This window comes from Diadema antillarum, unplaced genomic scaffold (genome assembly GCF_040938485.1).
Source record: "Diadema antillarum isolate AM-2024a unplaced genomic scaffold, OU_Dant_1.0 scf00000207, whole genome shotgun sequence".
NCBI lineage: Eukaryota > Metazoa > Echinodermata > Echinoidea > Diadematoida > Diadematidae > Diadema > Diadema antillarum.
Window position 1 is genome coordinate 1,875,304 of NW_027271096.1, and position 13,619 is coordinate 1,888,922.

Consider the following 13,619-nt stretch of genomic DNA (forward strand, 5'->3'; position numbering starts at 1 on the left):
CTTTTTAAAATTCTATTTCAGCAGTTGCACTAGACATATCAGGCAAGGTATTGAAGAGTTGGTCCAGAACTTAATATTCTGCCCTCGAAAATGAGTGGACTCACAATCTCAGTCTGTATGTTCTATTATTACATCCGCACTTTTCTATTCCTCCACTTGTTTATTTTTTGTATTCTTTTTATTCTCAATTTCAGGGATGAAATATGCTCAAACCCCTTCTCTATTCTCACAGATAATATTTGGAGAGTGTCCGCAACGAAGCATTGTGTGCCAGATCTGTTTTCAACCTGAAGCACGCCGGTAAACTAACGACCATGCATATCGTCCATGATCGATCCGATCTTTGTCAAAAGCGAGTGATTTGAGAGATTAGAATAACGGTTTCATAATAAGAATGATTGATCGCCGTCCGGCGAACAATGTCCCCGCTATCTGTGAATGAGCGAGTGGCAGCTACGATTGGTACCATGGCAACGACATTGTTGACATCGCTCACTGCGGCAGCTCCGAGCTACAGTACTTTTTTTCTCCGCAGGTCAATGCCGATCGAAGTAGGAGCTAGTCTACAGCAGCTGCTTTCTGTATGCGTTTTTCAATCTTTTCCTATCTTCAAAATGACACGAAATTGCAACGAGTGATATTTGACTCCAGATCTATCACAGCATTTGATATGTTCAAATGACGTCATGACAAAGAACTAAAAGTGAAAGATTCATGTAGTACAGTAATTCTCTAGCAACAAAACAAGACTCTCGTAGAGACTACATTACCTCGGTTGAGGGATGTTCCTAATACGCCCACCATGTCACACACCTACCCCGGTGTTGTATTGCCCATTCATTCGCAGGTTGAGGGTTGAAGAACAGTGGGACCAACAAAAGGTGTCCGGTGGTAAATAAACGAGCGGCGTGCAGAACAACCACAACTCAGGGCAAATACAAACTTTCTAAGTTATAAGACTGGTCATTTGCCCTTGTTCCTGTCCTTGCTGAAGCAAACGCCGCAACATCTTTGACCAGGAGACACCAAGTTTCTGAAGACGTCACAACTGAAGGAAACTGATTTGAAATCTTGGGAATCTCGGATATTGCTTCCGTCAAAACGACCGTCTGCAAAGGATATCGAGGTACGCGCTTAGCATAATGTTATACATTTTGTCATGTATATTCATCGTTAGAAATCATCGGTGTTCAGGTGTGTTTTGGAATAAGTTTGACTTTAAAAAGTATACTACGTATAGTATCGATAGATGTTGTCTGTTTGTTGCATTTTGTTTCTTCAAATGTGATAACGTTCGACATCAGTTTACGTATTATTTCAAACCCAATGTGGAAAGGTTTTACATACATTCCTAATAGTACACTAGGTAGTTATAAGATCAAAGAAAGAAGAGTGCATTTATCTCGTAATAATGACTGCGTTGTTTGACGTGAAGTTTAAAAAAAAAAGTTCACAGAATTCATATGTGATTTGTATTTTTGTTTGTTCCAATCAGAAAAGTCTTTTTCTCACCTGGCGACTAATGTTACCTACATATTTGTTTTGTTCTTAGTGAAAATAAAAATATAGCATCCAAATTAATGCAGTGTCGACAGCAAAGTAGGTTAACAATAATTGCGCATGGAAAATGTGCTAACAGCAAAGATTATTCAAACTGATGGGACGAAAACAAAACGGGTCGCTACCTATAGCAGGATTAACTGCTTTAATTAAAAGTGTGGATATGGTTAAAACGTAAGAGTTTGGATTTCATATAGTTTCAACTTAAATTGCATATTATATAGACTCTGAGAAGGCCAAGAGCAGGGGAGATAAAAATAAACCAGATTGACCAGAAGATAGAGAGAAAGAGAGGAGAGAGAGAGAAGAGGAATCTGATATGTTTGACAGTGATTTATATACTCTGAATCCATGACGAATATTTCTATGTGTTATGACAAGAAAACTTGTCTGGTGGAACGTGTGGACGTGGTATCGATCTTCAATGGACACTCAGCATTACATTGGAAAAACGACGGGCAGACAAATGCTGTAGTGACATTGTCAGTAATAAAATTACCACATGATTGACTAAACGAATGGATCTATCAAGTCGGTAGTCGGCAATAAGTCGGTATGTTTTTCATGTGAATTTACCAATTTGAGGCTCAGGCGCATGGGGTATTCTGATTCTTTGTATCCGGAAACATTTGGACGTTCTCGTATTCTTCACGCAAGAAATTGATCCATATCGCCGTTGCAACCTAATGTTGAATTGCTTAATTTGTCTACAACTGAAGTATGTATAGGTCCTTCATGTGTTTCCGATTTGATTTATATCTCTGCTGTCTCGCTCGGCGTCTCGGAGGAGCCATGGAAACATCATATCAAAGTAAACACTTTTTGTGCGTGTTCATACAAGCAAAACATATAATTCTAAATTAACACTCCTCAGGCGTGGCGTGCTACGAGCATGCCGAAGTAACACGCACTTTTTGCATCGTGTAGTACAAGTAGGAAAGACCTGGCACAACCGTTTATAGGGTCTATATAGGTCCCGTTTACCTTTACCTGGCGAACAAAGCACAAATGTAGCCTACACCATTTAAGATCAAACGTTTAAAAGAAAAGAGCGTGAAACATTGTATGTGAGATTGAATTCATAGCGCGGTGCTGTATTCTTTTGCTTTGGTGAAAGACAGTTTGCGTTGGGTAAAGTGAAATGACATGAAAATGATACATAAAGAAACGGCACAGAAACGTCGACCATATCATTATTAGCCACTCCTCAACGTGACATCAAAACGAATCCCAAGAAAGTTCTAGTAGTCATTTAAGTGATCCGTTGACTATGGAGTAGTGTGCACGAGTATGGTCGTGATGGTGGTGGTAGTGGTGATGGGGGGGGGGGGGGGGGGGGGGGTGGGTGATTTGTAGAAGAATTGTCAATCCATTTTCCAGTTCTTCTTCTTCGACAATGCATGAACTATTTGCGTAGCTGTTATCGTGTCGTAATTATGTCAGAGCGAGCAAATATGTGTGAACGTGAATACACGTTTGAATTTCTGGAAATGACTCTGCAATGCCCTTGCACTGATTGTTGAATATTTCGGGTCGAAGTCTACGCGTTTGCTCGGTGAACTTTATCCCCCTGTGACTAGCATAGAATATCTGAATATCTTGATCTCTGAAAGTCATGTGATAATCGTACGACTAGAACTGAAAAATCATACAATGGTATTTAAATGCAGCAGTTATCAACATCAGTATTTTGATGCACATGAATAATGAACATTGTCGGAACTGTTGATTTGCGTGCCTACAAATCTGGTTTAAAAAAAAGAAGCTGTATGGACGTTATAGACAGATAACAGCTCAATGGGGAAATCCGTTTAGCAAAGTGCCTTTCATCCATGAAGGACAAGGGGACAAAATGTGTTTCAAGTTCTTTCAGCCACGTATAGACCTTAATCTCAGCTTCCATTGTAAGTGTTTTGAAGTAATTCTCCACAGACGAGATGATGTAGGCCTACTCACCCTATTTGTGACTTATGGAAGCCGAAGCATAAGTGACTAAAGGCCGTTTTATCAGTGTTTACACCGATACTTTAAATTTTAAATTTGATTAAGGAATGCAAAGGTGTCACAGTCCTTAACTATTGCATATCGTATAGCTGTCTTGTAGGCCTGTAGCGTAATCTGTAACAACTACTGCAATGCATGTAATTGACCACAACGTAGAACCATGAAGCAAGCTCCACGACAGCAGTATATTTTCTCTTACAGTTTTGACCAACAAAGATTTCGTTGCCGAACTGCAGTCAGCTATAACAGTATATACAGAACTCTTGACAGAATGCACAGCTAGTGCACCAAAGTATGATTATGTTCTGCGTTGAGAGGTTTATATACAGTGAAGACTAACATAGGCCTAATATGAATTCTCAGGATGAACAATGACCAGTACCCGTGTTCGCGCGGAACGAATTTGATGTGATATAACTTTTAACGGAAATTCCAAGCTTGACATGATTATACTACCGCAGTTATAAACAGTGTACAAAAAAAGTACAATTTTGTAATTCTGGAATCATCGCTTTTTGGTCTATTCGCACAAGACCTCAAACTAACTGCTTTCATCCGCACGTATTAGTGTGTCTTCACCCTTTCCTCCGATGCAGCCATTTGAGGAAAGCTCCAAATCAAGGTTGTCCATCAGACAATTTAATGAGAATATAATAATATATCGTGTCGCGCGAATTTCACTCCAGCCATGGCATCGATGTCCAGTTTGGTCGCAATAATTAGCTCTTGTAATATTGAAACACTGTAATAATGGCACTGCACTGTGCGTCAGTGTTAATAATATGTTTTCAGCGAATCTATTTCAGTTGATAGCGACCTTCCATGCATAAAGACGGGTTTCGGTGAGTTCTGTTTGTGTCGGTGGTAGCCATAGCAAAGTGCGATATGTCAATATTTGCGAGCATTTTAGCTTCATAAATATCAAATCGTGGTAGCCTGAACGACGGGTCGTTGAAGTTGTCATCCGTGCAATATATTCTGGACTACGTTTACGACTAATGCTACATTGGTCTGCTTTTTTCACAGCATCTCATTTACTTTGGTGCATTTTTGTGGGAGAAATGTGGTAAACACAAATACGGCTCAGGATTGCAAACAGACAGTCAAATTCTGTCAAGTGCGTTCATCTACGGACAAGAGGTTTAAACCCAAATCGTCTCTTTTTACCCATATGAAATGTGGGTAACTAGCAACGCTGGAGTCACAATGATAATGGCAGGGCCTTCAACTTGGCGAATTAACACCCTGGATAAATAAGATCATTATCATAGATTTATCGTCGTCGTAATTGTCCTTGTAATTGTAATGATATTATTGTCATTATTATTATTATTATTATCATCATCATTATTATTATTATCATTATTATTATTATTAACATTATCATTTTTACTGTACTACTACTACTGCTACTACTATCATCATCATCATCATCATCATCATCATTATCCTCGTCATTGTTTTCATTATAATTATGATTAATTTTGCTAAAGCAAACTGCCTTATTAAACGATGATTTCATAGAGCGAAATGATAGACAAGACTCTTTTCAGATATCTTTACACGTCGGTTTGAGTCTATTACTTTAAAATCAAAAGCGCAAAGTAGTGTTATGGCTCTGTATAAACGACAGAAAGAGTGCTGAACTGAAGAGATTGCATGGCATCGAAATTTTGTTTCTTACTTCGCAAACGTTTTTTTTTCCCACTGCTTCTCTGTTTTGACTGTATTGATAATGAGAATGAAAAATGTGCCCTTCGTTTTCCGATATCCTTCTATAGGGTCACCTGTTTCCGTGTGGCCATTTATTGGATGCACCAGCGATATTTTCCCTATAGGCCAAAATAAATCTTGTTTCCCCAAGCCAAATTATCGACCGCGTTAATGATTAACGAAAATACATCCGTCTTGGGGAACATTCGCTATCTGTTTGGTCATGTATTTACTGATAATCAAACACTTTGTGGGATAATTCTTATCTATTAGATTGTATTCCAGCGGAGAAAAGATCGATAGACCCGGATGCACTTTATCCAGCTGCGCTTAGGAATGTGTCGTCAAACATGGCGTTGCGGAGTGAAATGGATAACCATAATTGTAGAGCAGGTGATAAACTGCAGGCAACCTATGTGATGTTGTATAGATCTGCCTTCTTTGCGTCATAAACGTAGAACTATATATTTCACAATAAACGCGTCTAATATAATAGTATCAGCTAATATTTCGCCTGTCGACTGTCACTCTATTCAGTAGCAACATTCATCCCATTCTTTATATGATATATTATCTGTCAATAGCACATGGGGCAGTTCTCAGGAAATGAATCACATTGTTGAGAGACTAAATAGTAACGAAACCAGTGAAGTGTGAATATGAACGCAAAGAAATGGGGAAAAAAATCTGTAGAAAGACATGTAAAGCGACATCTTGTAAGAACCTCTTGGCAATTTCAGTTCAGTTTATTTTATTTAATCGCGGCAATTTGCTTCAGCAAAGCTGTTCTTCTGCAAATCCGTGGCTTCGAAGATGATAATGTCAAGTATATATTTTTGTCTATGTCAAACAAACTGCCATTGATTTGTCGTGCTGATAAGTGTATATGATAATGGTGATCATAATCAGGGCTCGACACTAACGGTGGCCCGGTGGCCCGGGGCCACCAACAATGAAAAGTATGTCAATAAATTCGTAACTTTTTTGCGCCGGAAATTAGCAGTTAAATTTGTTTAAAGGATGGATGAAAAGGATTGAATGAGTGCCTGAGAGTGAGTGTTGCAAGTTTGTTGAAGTTTATTTATGAGTAGATATGTCCAACTTCTAATTCTTACTATCATAAAACTTAAATATTTGACTCATTAAAAAAAAAGGACTTTTAATGTTTTTTATTGTTGTTTTTTTTTTCGGGACACCAAATTTTTCTCTCGGGCCACCAAAAATTTGAAATTTAGGATTTCGATGGCCCCATCGGGCCACCAAACATAAAAGTTAGTGTCGAGCCATGTCATAACTGTGATACTGGTCATATTGTTTGACGCTTGGCCGCATGGAATATTTCTTTGTATCCGGAAACATTTGGGCGTTCTTGTATTCTTCACATATGAACTTGATCCACATATCGTTTATTGAATATTCTTTTGGTTTTCTCTTTTATTTTCAACAATAGCATATTGCAGGAAAAAACATTTATAGCATAGAGTCAAGGAAGTATTCAAAACAATAGATTGATTATTTTCGTCGATTTCTCATTCTCACAGAGAGCTAAATCCGAACGCGAGATGGCGTCAAGCCAGAATCCTGACGAAGTGTTGCCGTATGTGGCTCGGGTAAATTCGCAGCTTAGCGACGAGGTCCGAAAGCTTCAGGAAGGAACATGCAAGAAGCTCTACAAACAGACGAGAAGTTTTATCGACGCGCTCATGCGCTCGCCCAACGGCCAGAACACAACGTACGGGCCCAGCATCTGTACCATATCAGAGGTAAAGTTTGAAAAAAAGCTCTGTTAATGTTTACTGAATTTTAACCCTTGGCAAATATATATATATATATTAAAAAAAAACTCACAAATTAGAGCTCAATGTCACACAGAAAACGGCTCGGTTTATAGTGAGTAGAATGTAATGAGTAATTGATTAATATGATGCAAATCTGGAGAAAACGATTGATGATCAGTAAATAGATTGTCGTCCACGTATTACAGGGGCGGATCCAGGAATTCCGTAAAGAGGGGGTGCCTTTACAAAATTATGCCTAATGATATTCTTGTTAGCACTACATGGGGAAAAGAAGCCCTTAAATCTGACTCCTCCATTTTGTTTCTAGGTTCGCGAGTGCTTCGAGCATTCGAAACAGCTCGATGGAGACCGCCCCACCCACTTCACCCACGTGCTGGAGCTCTTTATCACGTCTATCGAGACTCTACAGCGACTGTGCAGCGAGATGCATACCTGTATCGGCGAAACTGTCATGGCCCTGACGCAGCACGAGTGCCAGCGAGCGTCGGCCGAGAAGATCCGAAATGCCCTCGAGTTCTGCCGAGAGCACCTGAACGAGGACACGAACTTCATCGAGCTCTCGGCGAAATCGACAATAGAGAAGTTTCGCGGGCTCAACACCGGGGAGGTGGCCAACTGGGGGGCCGTGCTCAACCTTATACCTGTCATCGTCAACAAGTGTCAGGAAATAGCAGATGCGGTGAGAAATTTATTTGATGATTAATTTTGTTTTAAAATCATCATGATATCTGTCCCTCAAACAGAATCAGACAGGTATACCTTCTTCAAGCTCTGTCATTTTTGCTTGGTCTTTTTTTATTTGATTTCTATGATTTGCAATGCACAGAGTATTTTTTCTTCAAAAATTATTGGTTCATCCAATTAAGATCTGGTATACCGTTGCACTGGGTTACCCCGTGAATTTGGCCATTTCGTCGTGCTCATGAAGCACAAAGAATTGTGATCGATGAAAATGATACAATGCTTATTGAAAGGTTTTTTTTTTCAATATCAAGATGGATCAGTGAACAGCAGTTTATTCACTTTGCAAACTGAAGGAAAACTGCTGTACGAATGTCGTCACACCCGGGTCGTCACATTACTGAGCTGACAGCAAGCCGTTGACAAACGCCCTCTATTGTCTCTTTTTTCCCCTTCCTTTTTCGTGATCGCCGAGCTTCTCAGCTGAGCGATCGCGACCCGACGCCTCGGGCAGACGTTGCTATGGCTACCCGTGCCGGCGTCAGTGGAGCGCGCGACCCCGGAGTGAACAATACCACATACGAGTCGATACACAAAAGCGTTGCGGACTCGCCCGCTTGTCGTCCTATACACAAATGTTGAAAGGGTTTGGGTAGCGATTGTGTTGACAAACTCATACTGTTAGTATATACACAGCAGGCCCGTTGGTTGGCTTTTCTTCTTGCAACCTATAATCGGTTGTGATACTGTGAAAAATTGCGTTATCCTTGCCGAAAGCAGAGCCAGTTTTTGGAGTCTGACAGGTAAATTTCTGCCCCCTGTGCTCGATATTTGTGGCGTGCGTCAGTATAATAGCCTTTCCTTACTCAGTTTGTTAAACCTGTTGATATTGTGTGAGCAAAGTACGACTGCTCATGTAATTTGAGTGCATAGATACTCGCCGTGTCACCTGTTTGAATTGGACTGCAGTTTTTGAGCAAATGTAATCATTATCAGTTATTATCATACTAATAATTATTTGCATGTCACTGCTCTAGCGCCTGCAATACTTGTGCTTGCATTATACGAAAGTGTTGTGCCTTTTCCTAGTGTTTATTACTAATGTTCACATCACGGCCATTGATCCTGTAACTGTGATAGAATGGTTGATAAACAGATTTGGTACTAGTAGTTGGTATAACTTCCCCTCCAAAATACTTCTGGTGGAGTTTTATCTGGAGATTGTTGAGTAGTACAGATGGGAATGATGAAAAAGCTGTTATGTTGTTCTCGTTGGTGATAATGTTTTCGATGACATCAGTAATGTGTATGTTTGTATTAAGTATCATATAATGTTTTGTCAGTCCTGGAACCAGAATTTGTACTTCACCACAAATATACTGGTCTATTTCAATACACAAGTTCATTATTTTGCTAATGACAATTAGACCGGTTTGCCAACATATTCAAATTTTATGCATGCATTTCTGGGTATAATGGATCTCCTTGACAACTGAAAGCTTGCCCGAAGTTTGCCCGATGTAGCAATAACTAGATGTATAGTATATGCAAACTGGATTCCAGTTATTGAAAAGTTTTGTTCTGTTTTGTTTTGTTTTGTGCTGTTTTCTTCTCTCTTTTTTGTAAAGTTACACGTTAATATAGTAATTCCTTGCGTACGGGACGGGAAAAAAAAATCATTAATTCGAAAGTGTTAGTACCACGGTCTATTAACACGGAATGGATGGGAAAATTTTTATCTTCTACTTAAGACAATGAATCATGAAATAAGGTTGACTTTTCGTGAAATTACACGTAAACCTATTTGGCTGGAGTACATGCATCATGGTTATCTGATCTCGTGTTGAACGATCGCGTGTTGAACGATCGCAGTTAGTTTCCCGGTCTCGTTAAAGAAAGCCTCATTGCCGTGTCGTTTTATGTCCGTGGTTTCCTCCTTGTGCCCAATATTTATGTGTATTTGTTCATGTATGTATGTATGTATGTATATATGTGATATGTAATGAATACAATTGTATGTGTATGATATATGTAGATATGATTTTTAAAAATCTGTCTCCCTATCTACTGTATATACTCCCTATACATGTAGACCAGGGCACCGTTTCATGAAAGTTGTCAGCCCTGACAAGTTGTCAGTATCTGATAATTAACATTCAATTTGTAGTAACAGTCATTGACCAGAGCTTTTCAGCCAATCAAAGCCAAGGATTTTACTGAACTTGTCAGAGACTTACAACTTGTCAGGGCTGACAACTTTCATGAAACGGTGCCCTGCATGTTTTCGTCTCCTTGATGAACTAAAATATTCGTTTGTTGAGTTAGTCTTCTCTTGTGACGTATTTTACAAATGTTTGTCCTTTTTTTCGTGTGCAGACGGCAGATTGGACGTCAGTCACGCTATCACAGAGGAACGTCATTTTCCGCGAATCTAAAAGCAAGGACGCCACCAAGCCAAGAAGCGCCTCCAGACAGAGCGGACGGAATTCAGCCACCGGGATGAACGGGACTCAAACGCAGAGGGCGGGCCAGCAGGCTGGACAGGGTCAGACGCGGAAGCCAAGGAAAACCTACGGTAAGTCCAGTTCTGAGTTCGTCTTAAACCAATTTAGTATGGCTCCCTGGTTCGTGGGCAACTGTTACTGTCATCATTTATCCTAAGCCCCTTTCTACGTGAGGTGAGGGGGCTTTATAGTTATTGCCGATCCGATTCCTTGGTGAATTCCAATTTTGTATTGAATTCCTTTTGTTGAGACAAAACGGTGAATGTGTGAATGGTCGAAAGATTCGAACGATCATCATGAGTGTGTTATTACGGTTTTTTACAATTATTGTGGGAGCAAATGTTAGGCCGCTAAGACTACGTTCCTAATATATGAACTTGAAACTTTGATTATGAATTCAGTTTACATTGATTTGGTGTACAGTAGTTAATATGAATCAACATTGCTTTTTTATCTCGGTTGAAATTCACTCGAGCACAGAGAGGTCGCAGATTTGTAGACCTGCAACTCTGAACAATGAATTTCTGAAGAGTAAATATATTGAACTATGATATTCTTTATAAAGGAAAAAAAGTCGAAAAAAAATTATTCATCTACATGGCATAAGCATGAAATTATAATTGTGTTATGGTTCACATTTTCGGACCTAGTGGACTGCCTTTATCAACATAATGATCTCTCGTTTTGTTCTCAAATCAATAGTTTAAAGAGCATAGTAGGCCCAAGTGGGCAGTTAACATGTCTTGTCACATGTCTTGTGTGTGATGTTGTCTCTCTTCAGCTGACAAAGTTGATGAGCGCAACAAGGGACGCATTTCTCTGTTAGAGCGCCCTCCTTGGAAGCCGTCATCCAACCCGCCTCATAATCTCTACCCTCAACTGCACATTCACCTCGGGGATCCAACGCAGCATGTTTAGGGAACGGGGTTGGCGCTTCGAGCGGCGGCAGCGGCTGGCCTATCTCTCGTGTGAGCTGCTCCGCACATCAGAGGGGGAGTCCATAATACACATCGCTCCCGCCGCATAGAATTCGGGTCGTCACGGCATAGGAAAAACACATCAAACTTTTCATCTAGGGCGTACGGCCCGAAAGCATGTAAATCATTGCACTAATTTCTGGCACACTTTAATTCCGTAGGGTAAAGCGTCCCCAATAATTCATGTTCGAATTCTCTGTTGTGGAGTGTAGGAGACTTTTCAGGTCGCGTTTAACGTTTGTTGACGGAGAATCCGTGCCTGGACGCCTGCCTGCTTTACGCTTTCAGGCACTGTTCTAATAATCAAGTGCTTCTCGTTTGGGGCAAAACTACGCCACTTTCTCTCCGGCAACCTTCGTCAATTGCACACCCATGAAGAGAACTCTGCGAAGCATCGATTTCCCAATCAGCGACAGAGTGATATGCCTGGAATGCTCTCCCGTTAAGTTACTCAGCCTGTCGCCCGGCAGATGTTGACATTCTTGTGAAAACTTTCCGCGCCCCCATTCCGACGAATCGTGTGAGCTTCATATAGTTTGTAAAGCTAGATTCAAGAATTGCACCAGAGTTTACAGTCTTCAAATCTCGATTTTTGTTTACACAACGTGTATCACAACATCCAGTCATGCGATCAGTGTCAACATCTGCAGGCATTGTTTTGTTATAATTATGTGATGTCATATCTGCGGCTGTCATTACTGATTCATCATCAGGTGGTTTATAAAACGACATTTTGCATTGGCGTTAGATAATCAGCCAATAAAGAATGTACTGGATGTTGATATCGACAAATGAAATGTTTTAAATTGCCACATTTAGCTGAATTTCTTTCGCGTTGTTCATAACAGTGTTGTTTCATAATCATCAAATGATATGTCTGTTAGAAATGGTAGACCTCATCAAGCGCATTGAAGGGCAATTTGATGCTCTGCGTCTTTGGTTGCGATTGGAGCTGTGATTAGTGAGAGTTGTCCTCTACAAAGTACGCCTTATTAGGAGGCTGGACACGCTCTCCTTTAGGATCGAATACATTCAGAAAACAAGATCTTCGAGCGGAATTTGAGCAGAAAACCCCTTTCCAAATTTCAAGAGTGACATAAAACAAGTTGGTTCACTGAGATACCAGTATGAAGCAAGAAAGACATTGAACCTTTTGTGCAGTAAAAAAAAAATGTATGTATTCTTCTTTTTTTTTCTTATCTGTACGTTTTAACACGCTTGTCTTGGGAGAATTTTTGAGGCGTGAGACTTTCACGTCAGCAATGCAACAGCGCCACCTGCGGGTTACTATAGTAATTGGTGCTGTCTTTTTACAGCCCAGAGAATCTGTCAAATCCTGAAGGATTTTGCATTTCATCGCTTTATCCCACGGCCCCGCTGTCGGCATTGTTTTGATCACCTTTTCACAACTGATTCGCCGAGACACAGGTGTCGTGTGTTTGCTTTAATAAAGGGCGAGGCGCAAAGGTGGGACCGCTGGAATTGCCATCACATTCAAGTCCAATCAAGGCTATCGGTTATCTCACTCGGAAAGTGTGCGAGAGAAAATTAATTCTCTGCCGCGCAGGTGGTAATCATTTAATTCGGTGTCACTCATCTTCACTTGACATGAAAGGTAGAAGACACCTTATGTCTAGCTAATCATATCTGTATTAGTTCAGGCGCTGGATAACTTTTTTGCTTAGACAATGAATTGGAGAAACAAGAGAAAAACGTGCATGTATAGTGATGCATATCGTGCTGAATAATATGGAGTCGACACGGTCTAGAAAATGACAAGGTGACATTTAACAGCGTTGTATGTCAGCTTTGAATGACAGGGAGGAGTGTGTTATTCAATGCCTAATCTCATAAGGAATTGATATTAACTCTTAATGTCACGGTGTCATTAAATTAATTGGAACATGTTTAAGGGAAAATATATTGAATTCGTTCTCATTACGTTGTTATGATGGCTGAGAAGATGTCATTATCAACTGCGTGTTTGCACGACCGAGTTTTTACGACAGAACTGATGTAAGTGTATTAACAACAAACCCGCTCGTGTGATGACAGTTTATGTTGTTCTTTTATTCTATAACCAAATTTGACTTGTAGTCCATTGTAGACTAACAAAAAAAAAAAAGAACTTGACGAGAATGTTCATTCTTGCCTAGATTACTTTACTCTCTTACACAATAATACAGACATAGATTTAAAAGAAAAAGAATTCCTCGTATATTTGCATTTTAATCCCTGCGATCGGAAACACCTAATCGGAATTTCCAGCATATTCCCTAACACAATGAAAAGCGCGTCGAAAAGCTCTGAGGAAATTAATAAATCGATGTACGGCGCAGGTGTAGAGAATTTCCCATCGTGTTGATATCATCATGGACCTA

The 13,619-nt window shown here is 40.0% G+C and overlaps 1 protein-coding gene across 1 annotated transcript; it reads left to right on the top strand.

The window, feature by feature from the left end:
• Positions 1-1,015: 1,015 nt before the first annotated feature.
• LOC139724098 (uncharacterized) lies at positions 1,016-11,919 on the top strand. Its single transcript, XM_071635297.1, has 5 exons — positions 1,016-1,126; positions 6,819-7,040; positions 7,384-7,755; positions 10,134-10,332; positions 11,043-11,919. The coding sequence occupies exons 2-5, from the start codon at positions 6,840-6,842 to the stop codon at positions 11,177-11,179; spliced, it is 909 nt and encodes a 302-aa protein (XP_071491398.1). The 5' UTR covers positions 1,016-1,126; positions 6,819-6,839; the 3' UTR covers positions 11,180-11,919.
• The last annotated feature ends 1,700 nt before the right edge of the window (positions 11,920-13,619 follow it).

What these genes read in the sequence shown, in the direction of transcription:
- LOC139724098 (XM_071635297.1), top strand. Translation starts at nt 6,840, where the DNA reads ATGGCGTCAAGCCAGAATCCTGACGAAGTGTTGCCGTATGTGGCTCGG. An exon ending in GTCAGGAAATAGCAGATGCG is followed by an intron (nt 7,756 to 10,133) that starts GTGAGAAATTTA and finishes TTTCGTGTGCAG; the next exon opens with ACGGCAGATTGGACGTCAGT. An exon ending in GAAGCCAAGGAAAACCTACG is followed by an intron (nt 10,333 to 11,042) that starts GTAAGTCCAGTT and finishes GTCTCTCTTCAG; the next exon opens with CTGACAAAGTTGATGAGCGC.